Source organism: Equus przewalskii, chromosome 27 (assembly GCF_037783145.1).
Source record: "Equus przewalskii isolate Varuska chromosome 27, EquPr2, whole genome shotgun sequence".
NCBI classification, from domain to species: Eukaryota; Metazoa; Chordata; class Mammalia; order Perissodactyla; family Equidae; genus Equus; species Equus przewalskii.
In genome coordinates this window covers 37,255,259-37,272,358 of record NC_091857.1, presented here as the reverse complement: position 1 = coordinate 37,272,358, position 17,100 = coordinate 37,255,259, and the positions used below count along the sequence as shown (strand labels likewise).

The 17,100-nt window shown below is 54.2% G+C and overlaps 1 protein-coding gene across 2 annotated transcripts in view; it reads left to right on the top strand.

Moving 5' to 3' along the window:
• RIPK4 (receptor interacting serine/threonine kinase 4) overlaps positions 1-11,071 on the top strand; it is a 30,859-nt gene extending 19,788 nt beyond the window's left edge. For both annotated transcript variants that reach the window (XM_070597916.1, XM_070597915.1), the window contains exons 4-8: positions 1,323-1,372; positions 3,582-3,740; positions 4,865-4,968; positions 6,430-6,691; positions 8,607-11,071. In XM_070597916.1, the coding sequence (XP_070454017.1) occupies positions 1,323-1,372; positions 3,582-3,740; positions 4,865-4,968; positions 6,430-6,691; positions 8,607-9,766 (1,735 nt within the window). In that variant the 3' untranslated portion in view covers positions 9,767-11,071. The remainder of the gene's footprint in view (positions 1-1,322; positions 1,373-3,581; positions 3,741-4,864; positions 4,969-6,429; positions 6,692-8,606) is intronic.
• Positions 11,072-17,100: the final 6,029 nt, after the last annotated feature.

Below are 17,100 nucleotides of genomic sequence, written 5' to 3'. Positions count from 1 at the left end.
ATGTTAATGATTGGAGCCAGTTATGTAACTAGACTGGCTGCTTGCACACTGTGAAAGCTCTAGTATTTTTAAGAAACGTGGGTTTTTACAGCTTATCTGCTGAAAACCTGCGGCTTTAAGCAGTCTGCGTGTCTGTATGCATGTGGATTCGGGCTCTCTGAAATCCAGTCCCCTCTGGGCCAGCATCTCACTCTGCCAAGTGTCACTTACCTCTGACAGAGGAGTGCAGACGCGCTGGGGACTGTTCACAAAACACCATCCGTGGGATTTATGTCCTGGAGGATAAGCCACGAGTCATCCGATGCCTTCCTTTCCGAAATTGTAAAGGTCTTAGTCACTCAGACTCCTAGGAGAAGAACAGAGAGAGGGAGTGTGCGGGCCTGCCCTCAGCTCCTCCTTGTGGTTCTCGTCTTACACACGGTAACTGTGACCCTGAGCCCTGAGCACTCGATCTTGGCTTTCTTGTCATCGCCACCCACCGCCTGGAGTCCCGGTGGACTGGTTTGACAGTCACCATTGTGTGTGTGTTTAGCTGGGCTTTAGCTGTACGTCTGCTGGTGAAGGGATCTTCAGGGGCCAGTCACAGCTTGTCGAGTTTGGGGACAATAAGATTCCCTGTTTATTTTAGAGTTGAGCGTTTCAACTTTTGAACTTGCAGATTTCAATTTTCAAGGAAGAATTCTTGCCTCTCTCTAAACAGCCACCGTCAACTCGGCACAGGGTGTTGGCTCAAGGTGTGCACTCCTGGTTTTGTTTTTTTTTTTTTTAAAAAGTGTCAGATTGAGCTCTTTTTTGTAGTATCGAGTGATTTTATATATTACGCATATATGTGGATAATTTCCAACAACCGAGACAGGGCCTTGGGAGGCTCAGCGGGATCACCACCTCGTTTTGCTGTGTGCTGTCTTCAGTAGCCCTCTGATGGAATCTCCGTGAGCAGGTTGCTCGCAACACCCAGAGCTGTAGTCAGCATTTTGAGGCTCAGTGCTTGCGAGAAGACAGTGGTGAATTCGGGAGGCATGGGCGTTCTCCCGCGAGCTGATGGTCTAGTCACAGAGCAGCATCCTTCTGGGGGACCCCTCATGCTGCTGGAACTTAGGTCTCAGTTGGCGGGGTTTTGTCTGTTTAGCCTCTGAGCTATGGATGTGGTGTGACCCACAATAAGAGTGTTTGCTCATTTAAAAAATTCACGAGAAAGTCTTGGTGTCATCTCTCTCTCCAAGACACTGGAGTGGTTTTCTTCAAGCTTGTGGCTGAGCGTGAGATCTCGTGACCTTATGTAAAGAGGTTCACAGACACTGACGTGCCCGATTTCCTTCCAGCTTCGCCATCGTGATGTGGGGCGTGCTGACCCAGAAGAAGCCATTTGCAGGTGAGTGGCCTGGACTTGGGGCAGTGGTCCGGCTCTCCTGGAGCCGCGGAGGGCACTCTCTCCTGTGGTGAGGCTGCTCTGTCCTGCCCAAGAGGTCCACATGGAGACCCACAGCCCACCTCACTGTGGGCTTTTGTATATGCTGACAAAGTGCTCCTGTGGTGTCATTCCCATCCAGGAAAAGGCACCGGTCTGCAGGGGTCTGTTCACTGGATTATTTTTTTAGGTGCCAGCTAATTCTTGTGTTGTGTGAGATATAATACACATCACATAAAATTTATCACTTTAACCATTGGAAGTGTACAACTCAGCAGCATTAAGTACATTCACAGTGTTATATAGTCATCACCACTATCTAGTTCCAGAACATTCTCATCACCCCAGAAGAAAACCCCACGTCCATTAAGCAGTCACTCCCATTCCCCCACCGCCGGCCCCTAGCAACACTCATCTGCTTTCTGTCTCTGGATTTGCCCATTGTGATTGTTTCCTAGCTAGTCCTTCTTTTATTTAATTTTCTAATGTTTAATTGTGGTAAAATACACATAGCATTAAACTGACCATCGTTACCATTTCTAAGCGTCCAGTTCAGTCATGTGAAGTACGTTCACATGGTCGGGCAACCAGTCTCTAGAATCGTGGAGTGGATTTTGACACCCACGGGTGCACCCAGGTTGCCACCACCTGGCTCGAGCTCTGTAGCATCCTTTCCCCCTTCCAGGCAGCAGCTGTTCTGATTTCTGTCCTCCAAGCTTTGCTGCCTTGACTTGGTTTATTGTAAAAGTCAACCACTTCTTCACTTCTTTGGAGAAAGATTCCCTTTTCCTCTACAGGCGTCTCTGGGCTACTCATGATATTTTCTGGTTTGACCAAAAATACGTAAAAATGCAGATCAGAGTAAATGCATGGCCCCCAGGTCTGGGTGTCCATTGCTGGTTGAGGTGCAGACTGGGGCCAGTGTAGAGTTGTGTCTCCATTGTCTTCCCACCAATCCCCCGTCTCCCTCCCTGCCCTCCTCCATGGAGGTCTGTGGTCTGAATTCTTTTCCGCGTGGCAGCATGCCAGCCTGACGTGAAATTGTCTGACGGATGCAACACCTGAGGCCAGGTTCACGATGTAAAGGCCAAGAGGCGAGGCCTGCGTGCTCTGTGGCTTGGTAGATAGGGGAGTGCAGGGTGCAGGAACAGGAGGCTCGTGAACTCTCTCCATCTGTGTTCGGCAGTAGAAAGCCTTGCAGGTGTTGGATTTACTTTCATTTTATTGAGAGGGCGTGCTGGGTTTTGGACGTCTTGAGTTATCATGGAGATAATGTGTAGATACCTCAGATGGTTATTGCACAAGGTTTAACGGGAAAGTGAAACAAAACATGGGAATACAGTCCTGGCAGCCGTCGGGGACTCCGGGCCAACTTCCCGCACCTGCTGCTCTGCGTCTGCTGCCCGCTGAGGTACCCCGTGTGGGCGTGCTGGGAACCGTGCGGCTGCGGACGGCTGCTGGGAATGAGGAGCTCAGACGCAGCTTGATGGACAGTGTGGTTTTAGGCTGAGCAGAGCAGAAATCTGGCCCATCGAGGGTCACCTTCGCCCCCAGTCTGTGACCAAGATGATGATGATGACGGCAATAATGAGTCCAGGCGTGCTTGTGATGGAGTTTAGAAAGGAGGACAGGTGGGGTCCCACGTTATGAATTGTGGGGCGCAAAGGCCCCCATTTGTGTGCCCCGAGGAGAGGTAGGCATCAGAATTCAGGCATTTGTCCATCATTGCAGGGAGCTTGGGTCCACTTGGGGGCTGGATGATGTGGCTCCACGATTTCTAAGTGTCCTCTCCCTTCAGCAGGCACTGCCCACTGCGGAACATGTCTCATTCGATGTTTTCCTCCTTTGAACTCGGTTTTCCTTTAAGTTCCATGCCCAGAAAGATCTGCTCTGTGATACAATGCACTGATTTCATTTGATAGATCAGAGGTAGTTGCTAAAACCTGGAAAATAGAGAACACACGTGCCCTGTAAGACTAGGAATGAAAGAAAGCTCTGTGCTTTGCAGAGGAAGTCACGTGGTCTCCCGGTGGTGGGGTGCAGGTGGGGAGTGCTCCAGGGGACGAACATTGAGGGCTTCACTCTGCGCGCTCCTCGTCCTTTCCTCCCGGAGGTGAGAAATCGGCCCCCAGCCCCGCAGAGCTGTGCTGACGCGGGCGTGTTTCCTTCGCAGATGAGAAGAACATCCTGCACATTATGGTGAAAGTGGTGAAGGGCCACCGCCCGGAGCTGCCGCCCGTCTGCAGACCCAGGCCGCGCGCCTGTGGGAACCTCATACGCCTCATGCAGAGATGCTGGCATGGGGATCCGCGCGAACGGCCCACCTTCCAAGGTGAGCGCTCCACCCGAGGGGTCCCAGCCTCGGGGCTCCCTGGAATGTTGCTGTTAGATTGTTCTGCTGGTGTCACAGGGGACAGAGTTGATGACCAGGATGGGGTGGGGAGGAGGCTGGATGGGGAAGGCTGTGCAGAGACATGTGCACCCAGGTGAGCCCTGCACGAACAGGTTGGCACCTGCCTGAGGCCCTCCAGCCCTCAGGACTGGGATGGCGTGACAGAAACTGCGTGGTCAGCTCCAGCCGCTCACCCCTACCCCCCGCCCGGGGCTGGGCTTGCTGCCCGGAGGGGCCCATACTTGGTGGTTCAGGGTCCGAGGCAGCGATGTGCCTTTTAGGGACTGCTGTGACTGCTGGCCTGAGGCTTCCTTTGCACTTCTCTTGGGGTCTTGTCCCCATGGAACAGATGTGTTGTTTGGTTAGAAAAATGATCCTTAGGAAAATGAAGACGATCACTGCATTTAAAACACATGGGGAAGGGGCTGGCCCCTGTCCAAGTGGTCAAAGTTCTGCATGTTCTGCTTTGGTGGCCCAGGTTCACGGATTTGGATCCTGAGCATGGACCTACTCCACTCATCAGTCAAGCTGTGGCAGCATCCCACATACGAAATAGAGGAAGATGGGCACAAGATGTTAACTCAGGGCCAAGCTTCCTCAAGCAAAAAAAGAGGAAGATTGGCAACAAATGTTAGCTCAGGGTGAATCTTCCTCAGCAAAAAAACAAAACAAAACAGCAATACTCAGGGAAACAACCTGAATGAGGTGCTGGGTGCTGGCAGCCTGGCCGTCAGGGGGACTCCGGCTGGTGGGTCTGGCAGATGGTCCCCTGATGTTTCCCTGAGGATTTTTGGAAACTGCAACAGCGTGGCTCCTGCTTGAGTCTGACCCTGCAGATGGTTGCTGGTGGGAGGCCTGGTTTGGCCCATTCAGAGGCCCCAGGCGATTGTCTGTGAGTTCAGCGGGGGGCCAGCAGCGTGGGAATTGCGGTGCAGACCGAGTCCACCAAGACGTGTGCCCTTAGGGTGTTGCTTCTTCCATCCCCAAGGTTGCACGTTTCAGTAGAGCTGTACTCACGAGTCCTTTTCCGAGTGACGTGCCCTTTCTCGTTTTCTCCCCAAAAGAAATTACTTCTGAAACCGAGGACCTGTGTGAAAAGCCTGACGAGGAGGTGAAAGAGATGACCCGAGATCTGGACGTGAAAACGCCGCCTGCGCCCAAGAGCGAGGTAATGGGCATCGCCCGCAGGCGTTCTTTTTGCTGCATGGGCCTCGGGTTGACTTTTCCGAACCCCGGGCCTCTCCTTTCTGCACACTCCCCTGCCAGCCTGGACCCCTCACCCCTGTTCTGTGGCTCAGACCTGCCATCTGAGCTCCATCCTGTGCCAGGCGGCCACGTGCTTGCTGCTCTGGTGAACCAGTCTTGGGAGTCCTGTGCTTGGTGGCAGGAGGGCAGGTCCTGTGGCCACCCTCGGTGGCCCCAGAGTCATTTTCTGCCCAACTGCGACCATCCCCACCCTGGCTGTGGTCACAAATGAACAGTGCAGGCCTGTGCTGGGCGTTACGATGCCGCCATTGGCTGCTCTTTGCAGCAGGGGATGGGAGGCCCCTGCTGGGCCCGGTTGGGGGAGTGGGTGTGGGGTCTGGGGGTCTTTGCACTCATGGCTTGGGGGCCTGGCACTTTTTAACTGCTCATAAATGATTTGTTCCCTGAGTGCCACACCGGTGACGTAAGATGTGATAAGAAATTACGCCAGGCCTAACCCAATACCTGTAAGGTAATGAGACTCATTGGGTGAAGCCTGAGAAGCTGACTTCCTGACGTGTTCTCTGGTGCTGGCGTTTGTCCCAGGCCATTGGCGTTAGGCTGGGAGCTAAGCAAACCTCTGTGGGGCACTCAGCGTCTGAACATGGAGGGGCGTGTGTGTGAGGTTGGGGAGCAAAGGTGCCGAGGTAGGCGAGCTGGCCCCCGATGAGGAAAAAGGAAGGCACCCAGCGAGCGCCTGTGAGTCAGTGCTGCAAGTTGGGGCAGTTCCCAAGGAGAGGGAGGATTTGGGGACAAGTGGGTGTGAACTTGAAGAATGAGTTACCCACGGATTCTGGTCACTTACCAGAAATCCACCTTTCTCGTCAGCGGTCAGGAGAGACCCTTGGAGAGGGTCCCGTTGGTCCATGTTGGGTTGGAGCCCAGTGTTGTCCCTGTAGCTGGCTCCACTCCTTGTCCTTGTCCACACGGCCCCCAAGCCAGACTCGCACGGCTCAACGGAGGCCTCGCAGGTGGTCAGGGACCCGGCTCCCTCCTCTGTTTCTCACCCTGCCAACCCGTGCCGGGCGGACACAGCCCAGCACTCAGGCGTCACGCTTAGGCAGCTTATTTGTGTTCTGCCTTCTGTCCGGATGGCGCTCTGTGCCATGCCACCGGGCAGGTGGGGCCCTGGCAGCGTGATGCTGGACTTGCCGTTTTTATCAAGTCCACTTTATCTTTCAATGTCGTTTCCGTTGGTGGACCCAGCGCGGTGTCTTTGGGCTCCCTGGCGCCGCGCGGATGGTAACGGGGAGTTGAGTCCCCTGCTTGGCTTACGGTGCACCCACATGTTTCCCTTCCTTCCTCCCATCCACCCTCCTTCCTCTGCCTCCCCGCTCGTGTCGTGGATGGGGTCTCAGCCACCTCCCTCTGCTCGTCCTTGCAGGCACCCGTGCCCGCGCCCCTCAAGCGAGCCTCTGCCCCGACCTTCGATACCGACTGCAGCCTCTCCGAGCTGTTGTCTCAGCTGGACTCCGGCATCTCTCAGACCCTCGAGGGCCCGGAAGAGCTCAGCCGCAGCTCCTCGGAGTCCAAGCTGCCCTCGGCCAACAGCGGCAAGAGGCTTTCAGGGGTGTCCTCCGTCGACTCCGCCTTTTCCTCTAGAGGGTCGCTGTCCTTGTCCTTTGAGCGGGAGCCTTCGACGGGCGGTGAGCAAGGACCCCACACCCTGGGGAAGAATGAGCTTCATCATGGGGCTGGGGGGCCGCGGGCAGGGTGTGTGGTGTCCGTGAGCGACTAAAAAGGATCAGGCACCCCGTTTCTTGACCACACAGTAATTCTTTGTTTTCTCCCTCCCTTCACTAATTGGTTTTGGGGGTCAGTGGCATAGTTAGTTCACTGAGCACAAAGCACAGATGGACACTGGCTGGGCAGCTCTGTGGGGTGTCACTTAAGTGTAAGGGAATGGGGCCACGCACCTGCTTGTGCGTGGTGGGGGGAGGGGGGTCTTACCTGTGCCCACACCCAGTGCAGGCTTCAACCTCAGGTTTGCAGCTTGAAAACCCCAAGCTGCATCAAGGGAGCCCAGTGGGTGAATTGAACCCCACACCCTGGAGATCTCTCTCTGTTGATATCAGCCCTGCACCCCTTTCTCAGACAGTGCTGGGTAAATAGCCCCATGCTTTCTCGTTTCTGGGGTCCCCATCTACTACAGCTGTGCATTGTAAGGGGTGACTTATCCTGGGAGGTTATTAGACTCTGGTCCCATCTATATGTCTCTATGCTGCCTGTTAGGTGGGACCCTTCTCAGTTAGCTCATCCTGTCTTCTGATGTTAATTTTGATAGGTTTTCTTTTTAGAGGGTGTTTTTTTCCCTTTCCCTGCCCTGAGCGCTGGTCCTTGGGTGTGGGGGCTGGTGCTTACTGTAGCCCCTCGCTGCTGCCTGCGAGGATGGGCTGCGGTCACGTCCTGCCTCTCAGGAGGCTGCAGCCCTGGGAGGGGAGGACAGATGCTCATGCTCGGGGCTGCACTGCAGGGGTGGCCCGGTGCTGGAGGGTCGTGGAAGGGGTGCAGACACCAGGAGGAGGGGATGTTTGCTTTTCCTGACGAATCGAGGAATTCCTCCAGGAAGGGAGCACTTTTCCCGGATGCTGTGGGCCTCCTGGGATTTTCAGAGTGGAAAATTTGAGCTGAAAGAGGGCATTTAGGGTTGAGAAAAGACGGAGACACAGAGATGGGGAAGGCTGTGGCTGGACAGCCAGATGGGAGGTAAGCCATGAAGATGAGATAAAAGGAAAGAAATACCCCGTCTCCCTCGGAGAAAGATGTAGAACTTTCTGTCTGGATGACGTCTTCCTACTTAGGGAGGATCAATTCCTGGCCCAACTCAGAAGTCACAGTAAAAACACCAGGTCCAGACTGGGTTGATGGCATTCTCTTAGTTCCACCCAGCACCCCGCCCTCCCAGGCAAGTCCCCTTGGCAGTGTTTCTTGCGAGGGCATATTGTTCAATGTGAATCAGGACTCTAGACAATGCAGGAGAGTTTTTATGTTAAAAACCCTTTTCATGGCGAATAAGGGTCCTCCTGAAATCGGAGACTCAGTCCTTTGAGGGTTATCGCAGGAAATTTTCTAGTGGTGTTGCCGGGACGAGAACCACCATTTGGAGGATGGGCTGGGAGCAGGCAGGTGGGCCCTGGAGGGGTGTCGCTGAGGTAGGAGCTGCTAGCTCTCAGGTGGACTGGGGCTGCGCCGGTCTGTGCCCTCCCTCCCTCTCTCCCTCCCTTCCTGTTGGTAATCACTGCCATTTCTGAGCACCAGCAGGGGCCTGAGTTTTACATTCTTGATCTCATCACGGCCCTACAGGATGGCCAGAATGATTTCTGTTTTGCAAATTGACAAAAGAGCACCTTGGAGACGTTAACTGACCTGCCCAAGCTCTCCCCCTCCCCGCTAGACCCAAGATTAAATCAGTGCAGACAGCACAAGACTTAAGCAGTTTCAGGTGAAAAGTGACGTGGCGGCCGTGGGGAGGTGTGGGCCCCGTTAGGACACCAGCCGGGCCTCAGGGGGAACCTGCAGGTAAGCAGCCTCTCCTGACCCCTGCGTCTGCTCTGCCCGCAGATCTCGGCACAACAGACGTCCAGAAGAAGAAGCTCGTGGACGCCGTCGTGAACGGGGACACCAGCAGGCTGATGAAGATCCTGCAGCCCCAGGACGTTGATCTGGTCCTGGACGGTGGCGCCAGCCTGCTGCACCTGGCTGTGGAGGCTGGGCAGGAGGAGTGTGTCAAGTGGCTTCTCCTCAATAATGCCAACCCCAACCTGACCAACAGGAAGGGCTCCACCCCCCTGCACCTGGCTGTGGAGAGGAGGGTGCGGGGCGTCGTCGAGCTCCTGCTGTCCCGGAAGATTAGCATCAACGCCACGGATGAGGACCAGTGGACGGCCCTCCACTTCGCGGCCCAGAACGGGGACGAGTGCAGCACGCGGCTGCTGCTGGAGAAGAACGCCTCCATTAATGAGGTGGACTTCGAGGGCCGGACGCCCATGCACGTGGCCTGCCAGCACGGGCAGGAGAGCATCGTGCGCATCCTGCTGCGCCGAGGTGTTGACGTGGGCCTGCAGGGGAAGGACGCCTGGGTGCCGTTGCACTACGCCGCCTGGCAGGGCCACCTGCCCATCGTCAAGCTGCTGGCGAAACAGCCGGGGGTGAGCGTGAACGCCCAGACGCTGGACGGGAGGACGCCCCTGCACCTGGCCGCCCAGCGGGGGCACTACCGCGTGGCCCGCATCCTCATCGACCTGCGGTCCGACATCAATGTCCGCAACCTGCTCGCGCAGACACCACTGCACGTCGCCGCGGAGACGGGGCACACGAGCACCGCCAGGCTGCTCCTGCATCGCGGCGCCAGCAGGGAGGCAGTGACCGCGGAGGGCTGCACTGCCCTGCACCTGGCTTCCCGGAACGGGCACCTGGCGACTGTCAAGCTGCTCGTGGAGGAGAAGGCCGATGTGCTGGCCCGGGGGCCCCGGAACCAGACGGCGCTGCACCTGGCCGCCGCCAGCGGGCACTCGGAGGTGGTGGAGGAGCTGGTCAGCGCTGACGTGCTCAACCTGGCCGACGAGCAGGGCCTCAGCGCGCTGCACCTGGCCGCCCAGGGCCGGCACGCCAAGACAGTGGAGACGCTGCTCAAGCACGGGGCCCACGTCAACCTGCAGAGCCTCAAGTTCCAGGGCAGCCACAGCCCCTCAGCCACACTTCTCCGGCGGAGCAAGACCTAGTCTGCTGCCCACGGAGACCGGGGCCCTGTGCGGGGTTCTTGTCCCGTCGTCATGTTCCCCTGAGGGGACGGAATGACACCACACTGGTCAGCTTCGCTCATTTGTCAGTGGCCTGGCGGAACATTGACCGAGCGGGCTGTCAAGAGGCAGGGGGTTGCCGACTCCTGATTCGTGCCGGGCGTCTGCTTGGGCGTGTTCCCCCCTGGATGAAGTTGGTTAGGATGTGTGACCCGTCCACCCCTCAGTGCGCCCGGTGTCAGGGACGATGGGTCGGAGTCATTTCATTGGGCTCCTTGCTCCTGATGTTGGCCCCTCGGTGACAAAACCGCGGGCAGGATTGGGTCTGCCTTGTCCTGAGCTGAGCCACCTAATGATTGCTCGGGGCCCCAGCTGGGGAGGCAGACACCAGAGGAGCTGCCCTTTGTCTTCATGTGCGGCCGCAGGGCACGCAGCCTGTTCCAGAAAGTTTAGTGGGATTCTTGTTTTAATAGAATATCTCTGCTAGATGAACACAGTATCAACTGTTGCTTTAAACCTGTTCAAAATGTTCAGATCATTGGATAGTCTGGTCTGTGAGGAATGAGTATGAATTAATAAGGTTGGTTTTTAAAACAAAAAACGGCTATCTTACCAGCCCTTAGGTCTCCAGATGTGTCCTTCCATCAGTCCCCGTGGGCGGCCACACGCCTATCTTCTTGCTCTCGTTCCGTTCTTACGGCATAAAATGCTTTTTGAACTCCAGAGCCAGTAACCTCAGTTTTGGACTAAAAACAGTATTACCGAGGTGGAGGAACCTCCTTCCTCGTCGGTTTCTTTCCAGCTCTGATTTTCGGTCGGCTGGCTGGCTGTGCTGAACGCCCCTGTTGTGGGGGCTCCACGGGCGTGTCTGACCTGCCGGACAGACGGCCGCACCACGCAGGAGCCCCCCCAGGCGGCTCCCGGAGACCCCCGCACACTCCTGGCTGTAAAAGATTAGATTAGCCTCATTCCTCATTGTCACGTGTGTCCCACGTGGTGCCCCCCCCGAACACTGTTGTTCGCGAGTTTGCTGCAGCCTGCAACCCCGCACGCACACACGCCCGTGGCCCGGCGTGCGGTACCGAGATTGATGTTAACGTACCGTGTATGTTAATGTGAATCTGTGGGCAGGGTACTTCTTTTCTATGATAGGAAATATCCAGACTGCTTAGAAGTGGCTATGTTTTAATATGCCTCCTGCTTTTAACTCCCTTGTGCTACTGTTATATAGAACGCGTAGAAGAAAAAAAGTTCTGTTTGATGTCAATAAAGCAAAGTACTCTTCTACTTTTTTGAAGTCAGTGAGACTGCTTTTTCATATAAATGAGCTCAAGTCGTCTGACTTCTGAAAACCAGCGGTTTGAGACGGTCCTCTGTGGTGTGGAGATGCCCTGGGTAAGGGCGGTCCGTATGCACTGAATTTGCCTGTGACGTGGGGGCACGAAGGAGGTGGAAGGCTGGACCCCGGCTTCCACACTGTGCACCAGCGGGGAGCTGACCTAGTCTTGGTGGAAGAAGCTCCCAACACAAGGTTTTTTTTTTCTTCCTAAGTTTATAGTTCTTGTTTTCATTTGTTAACTTTATGTTTTGAAATAATGACAAATTATAGAAAAGAATATAAGAATAGTGCCTAGAACTCTGGGGTACCCTTCACCTAGATTTCTCAGTTTTTTACATTTTATCTCATTGGCCTGATCATTCTGTTTTCTTTCTCATCTCGCACCCATCCACCCATCCACCCGTCTATCCATCAACCCGCCCACCCACTTATCTACTCGTCCATCCATCCACCTATCTACCCATCTACCCATCCATCCATCCATCTATTTGGGTAGGTTGCAGACAATGTGCCCCAGGACTCCTAAATGTTCCAGTGTGTATTTCCTAAAAACAAGGACTTTCTCCTATATAGCCCCTCCAAATCAGGAAATTAACAGTGCTACAATACTACCACCTGATCTATAAATCCTTTTCAAGGATTTTCTGATTGTCTCAAAACTGTTTGTAGAAAAAACAACCACCACCAGCAGCAATGAAGGGTGTCTTCCTTCCGCCTCTGGCCGGGCCCCCGCTGTATTCGGTTATCCTGACTCTTCAGGCCTCTGCTCCTCAGCATTGTCCTTCATGACCTTGCCTTTTTGGGAGGTACACCCAGTTATTTTGTAGAATGTCCTCAGTTTAGGTTTGTCTTAATTCTGCTAAGGATTTAATTTAGGCTGTGTGTTTTGGGCAGAAATACCACAGATGGGCTATTGTGTATGAAGTGTAGCTTTCCTTTTAATTTTTTATTTCTATCAGTGTGCAGTCACGGAGTCCTCTTTGATCCGTAGGTTCCACTCCATTGTTATCACTCATTTTGATGTTCAAATTATCCCTGAGTTGGCCAGTTCGAGTGCCGTCACGCTTGTGTCCCCGTGAAGCATCTCCATCGTCCTTTGAGCACATCTTCCTTTCTGACACATGAGATGTTCCAGGCTCATCTGTGCTTCCCCCAGCCCAGCCTCAGAAGCAGCCGTTTCTCCAGTTTCTTCAGTGGAGAATGGTCTTTAGAAACCAAGATCTGGGCCTTAGGTGTGCTCGTTGTTCCGGGGGTGTCATCACGGCTGTGCTCTCTCTGCAGACAGACGTAGGGAAACTGTGTGTGCATAACTTGCACATATATACACGTACACATCTCTGCATCTTTTTAAGAACCATGATTTTGCAACAATGCCTTCAATTAGAATCGAACATCCCAGGATTTATTCTAGCTTATCCATGTTGCATCTACTTCCTCTGACAAGGAGAAGGTCCGTCCCCATCATCCTCAACATATGTGCACATTTGCCGGGTCCCGAGTGTGTGGTGGATCTCTCTGCCATGCTGACTGCTACCTCAGCCTATGTCCCTTCACAGAGGCTGAGCCAGCCAGGTTCCTCCCAGCCTTGTGCCCAGCAGTGCGCCAGCCAAGTTCCCCAGCCTGTGGAGTGACAATTCTTTCAAAAAGCCTTTTGTGCCAGGAATCAAGACCTATGAACTTTGTCTTACTAAGACTCTGCCATTTGGCTTAACTTTGCTTTTTCTCTGTTAGGTACCTCTGTCACTTCCCTTCCTGTCTTGAGATAGGTTAACAATGTTACATTTTTCCTTCACTTCTCAGAAATTTGAACGTTTTTTTCCCTTTTCCCTCTGATCCCTGTTCCATGCTTTTTCACCCTGGTTTGAGGACCGCATGATCTTTTCTCTTAGTTCTTCCACTTTAGGAAAAAACTGCCCCTTTGTTCCTGGAAGGAAGCAAAAGTGGGTCTTCACTTACATGTGCTCTGCTGTTGCTCTGGGGCTGAGGGTCCTTTAGGACACCCCCAGCCCATCCCTCCAGGCCCCCAGCCCCAGGCACTGTCAGGCATGCCAGCCTTTCTGCAGCAGCTCTGAGACATGGAGATGGAAGGTTCTAGAAGAGAAGTGGTTCTCCTTAGCTGGAGCAAGGGGAGCCACAGGGCAGCACCCCAAGCCCTGACATCCGGGTCCACAGATGGTCTGCTCGCTGCATTCCTCCTAGCAGCCTGGGATGAGGTCAGAACCGGGGGGAGTCGGCACCAAACGTTCCCCAGTTACTGACCAGGATACCCAGCTTGGGGGCCACCCAGCAAACCACTAGCAAAGCTCTCACCCTCAGCCGCGGAGTCAGTCCCACCACTGTCCACCATCCACCCTGCCGGGCACGGAGAATCCAGGTCCACGTGGCTCTTCTTATGCCCATCTCTGCTCACCTCCAGCCAACTGAGAGCCGGGCCCTGCTGGGCTCAGGTGCACCACGACTTTATTGTCTGTCAGCAAATCTTACAGACACACGCCTGAAGCTGTGCTGTCTCAGAGCACAGGTTGGCCGCCTGGCCATGAATGGCGTATTCCTTCTGGTTCCATGGTTTCATGACTGTGTCCTACAAATCTTAGGAGATGTTGGGCCCCAGTGCAGCGTCCTTCTGAAGTCCCTGCTGGGCAGCCAGTCAGCCTCCTGGAGCTCTCACGGTGATGGCTGGTGGCCCGCGTCCCTGTGTACCAAGGGCTTCCTTAGCAAACAGCTGGCTTACCCCTCGACCGCTCCACTCCACAGCACTGATGAGCCAAGAGTCACCATCTTCTTCCGGGTCATTGAGCCTGGTTCCAGTTCTCTGGGGCCTTTGTCTTCCAGAGGCATTTCGCTGTGCCAAGCATTAGCTGCTTATTGCAAAAGCATGGGTGTGGTGGGTGGTGTTCTGCAGGCCTCTGGGTGACACGGCAGCAGAAAGGGAGCTGGCATTCACAGAAGTCGGCATTCAGAGGAGAGAGAATCCTTGCCCCTAAGCTTTCACTGTCGTGGCCAGTTCTTGAAAACACACTCTTAACCCTGGACAAGATTTCCTCACCAGTTACCTCCCCCACTTTCCTTCCTTCCATCCATCCTTCTTCCTTCCTGCTTCCCTCCCTCCCTTTATAATTAATTATCACATAAAGTCAGAAGTTCAGAACTCCACCACACTAGGCCTTGCACCAACATTCTCAGGTGCTGGAGCTCAAGCCTTCTGTTGTGTCTGCATGGACACATCCATGATCAGAGGGACAGTGGCACTGATGGTGACTGTTGCATGAGAAGAGACACAGGATGTGCAGTCTGTTCCATGCACTGGTGCTAGTCACTGCTTTAGGCCCCACTGGCAAAAAAAAAAATGTACTGCCTTATGAAACACCAGTGTCAGGAATGGCTGGATCCAGGCATTCGCATGGCCTCACCTTTCCTCGATGTTGGCTTCACTAATGGTCAGGCCCCTTGCAAAAATATGGCCCTGACATCTCTAAGCTTAAATAACCTCTGCTCGAGGATTCCAGTAGAAAGAGAGCTTCTTTCCACAATAATTCCCGCTTCCTAACTCCCAAATTAAACATACTTCATAGATGCTTAGACTTCCCCCAACCCCCAAATTTTAACTTGAGAGAGTTGATGGTATCTAACAATTCAAATTGGCAGCGTTTTTTCTCTTTTGGAAGTGCTTTAGATAATGGTACATTTTATAATCAATGGCATCTCAAGAATTGATGCAATATGGTGGCCCTTGTGTGTGGCCCTGCCTGTTCTTAAAAACGATCGTGGCAGCCAGGGGCAGAGAATGTTCTGGTTGACCAGGTTGGATCAGGCTGGAGGATCTCACCCCTGAAAGTGGGGGTGGCAGTTGCCTAAAGGAAAATCGGGGGTGCTCTTACTGGACAAGATGGACTCGTTCCTGGGTAGCTGCAGCCACAGGAGGTCTCACATGGGGGAACCCTCTGTGGAGAGCCACAGAGCAGCTGGGACAACCTGCAAACGACCTGAAGTAGTGTGTGGAATGTGTGTGTGTCCATTTCTCAGGAACACGGATGGGGCTCCCTGATCCGTGGCGGCCCCTCTCGGAACCATGGGAGAAGGGCAGCGGGTGTTTTGGAAGAACCACCCATCAGCCCAGCAATGGAGATGGTGCCCAGTGACTTCAAAGCCACAGCAGGTGGGTCAGAGAGAGTCGGGGGGCTACCCGCTAGCTGTGTCAGAGGTGGAGGAAGAACCCCTGATCCCAGAGCTCAGTGAAGCACCAAACCACATCTGGAGTGAGGAGGACAGCCACTTCCAGCCACTGAGCTCTGCCTGGAAGGGGAGGCACAGAGCCAGGATCCCAGCGGAGGAGAGTGGGGGCGCCCCAGCGTACCTAAGCCAAGTGGGACCTAAGAGAGAGCCCACCTAATTGAAGGAATGAAGCCACCGAATAATGAGGAAAGGCTTGTAGGAACAGCCCCCTTTCTCGGGGTGACTGCCTCTGCTCTCCACGGGAGGGAAAGAACATTCCAGAGCCTCCCAGGTAACTGCTGTGGTCCCTGATGATGAAGAGGTTAACAGAGAGTAACGAAGAGTAAACGGAGTCTCCCTGGCTGGTGGAAAGTGCTAAGATCTATAGTGAAAATGTTTGCACTAAAAGAAGTAAGTTCAAAAAAAAAAAAAAAAAAAAGTGTTCAGATGCTGGATTAGGAAGAGAAAAAGTGCAGTGGGACATAAGCAAGCAGGCTCCAGGGCAGGAGATGTCCCCGCCTTAGCATTTCACGTGTAGGATCGTGTGCAGTTACAAGAATAAATACAGGGTTGTGTGAAGATCTTCAGAAGGTGCTCCCCCAAGTAAGAGCTGCCCCAGAGAGTGGGGATCCAGGGCACTGGGGGAGGACCCCCACTTTTTATATGACAACGTCTGGGTCAGATGCTGCCCCTGGAATGGAGCCTGGAGGTCTCCTTAAGCCTTGGTCCCTCTGTGGCAACCAAGAAGAATGAGGTGTCCCTGTGGGTGTCTTCCTTCCTCCCACGTCACTGCCTGGACCAGCTGTGCCACCGGAAAAACGAGACCGAGGTGAGGTGGCACCTGGCGAGCCCTGTGAGTGGGCTTGGTGGGGAGGTGGCCCTTGCTCAGGGAGAAAGCAGCCTCCTCTGTGGGCTGTGGCCATGGGGCGTCCTCTTTCTTTCTCTTTCCCGGGTGGTTGTGGGGAGAGAGGCTTGCCCACAGGCAAAGTCTCGCTGATTCAAGAAGGCCAGCCACTCCTGGGGAGAGCAGGATTCTCCCCCGCCTCCCGACCTCTCCTTGTGCCTCCAGGAACAAAGTCAACCAAATCTGTTGAATCTAACGATAATAATGTCAGCCTGCAGGGGTGATTGCACCTGACTGTGAAGGCCGAGGAGAAGGGTGGGACGGACGCAAGAAGGTTGTTCTTCTTTACCAGTAACGGGGAGACGCAGACCTCCTCTCGCCCCACACAGCCAGGGGTCCCTCCCTGCCCCCACTCCATCAGATGGGACAAGGTTGAACCAGATGTGCCTGGACCCGATGACTCCTGGTGCGTGTGGAGTCGGCTTGGGGAAGGAACTCAGTGGGAGGAAATTAGGTCTAATCCGTGTACTTGAAGGTGAGAAGCGCCTCACCGCCCCACCCCTCCAGCCTCTCCCTTCCCTCAGCATCCAGCAGCTCCAAGCAGGAAAAGATCTGCAGCCTGACGCTCCAAGGTCCCCGCCCCCATCATCCTGCAGAGACACACACTCATAGATATGCCCCACCCGTGCACACGGGGTTTCCAGACATCTGTTACGAACTCATGTCTGGAAAATGAACAGTGATCCCTCTGGACACAAAGAATGCCCCTCACCAGAAAGCCGAAGATGCTACTCCCAACCAGCCCAATGAGCAGAGAGAAGAATCAGAAGACAAAGGATGGATCAGGAGAAAAAAAAAAAAATCTACAAGTATCTCAGAGCGAAAACAGAAGATTTCACGTAAGTGGAAACCAGAACAGAA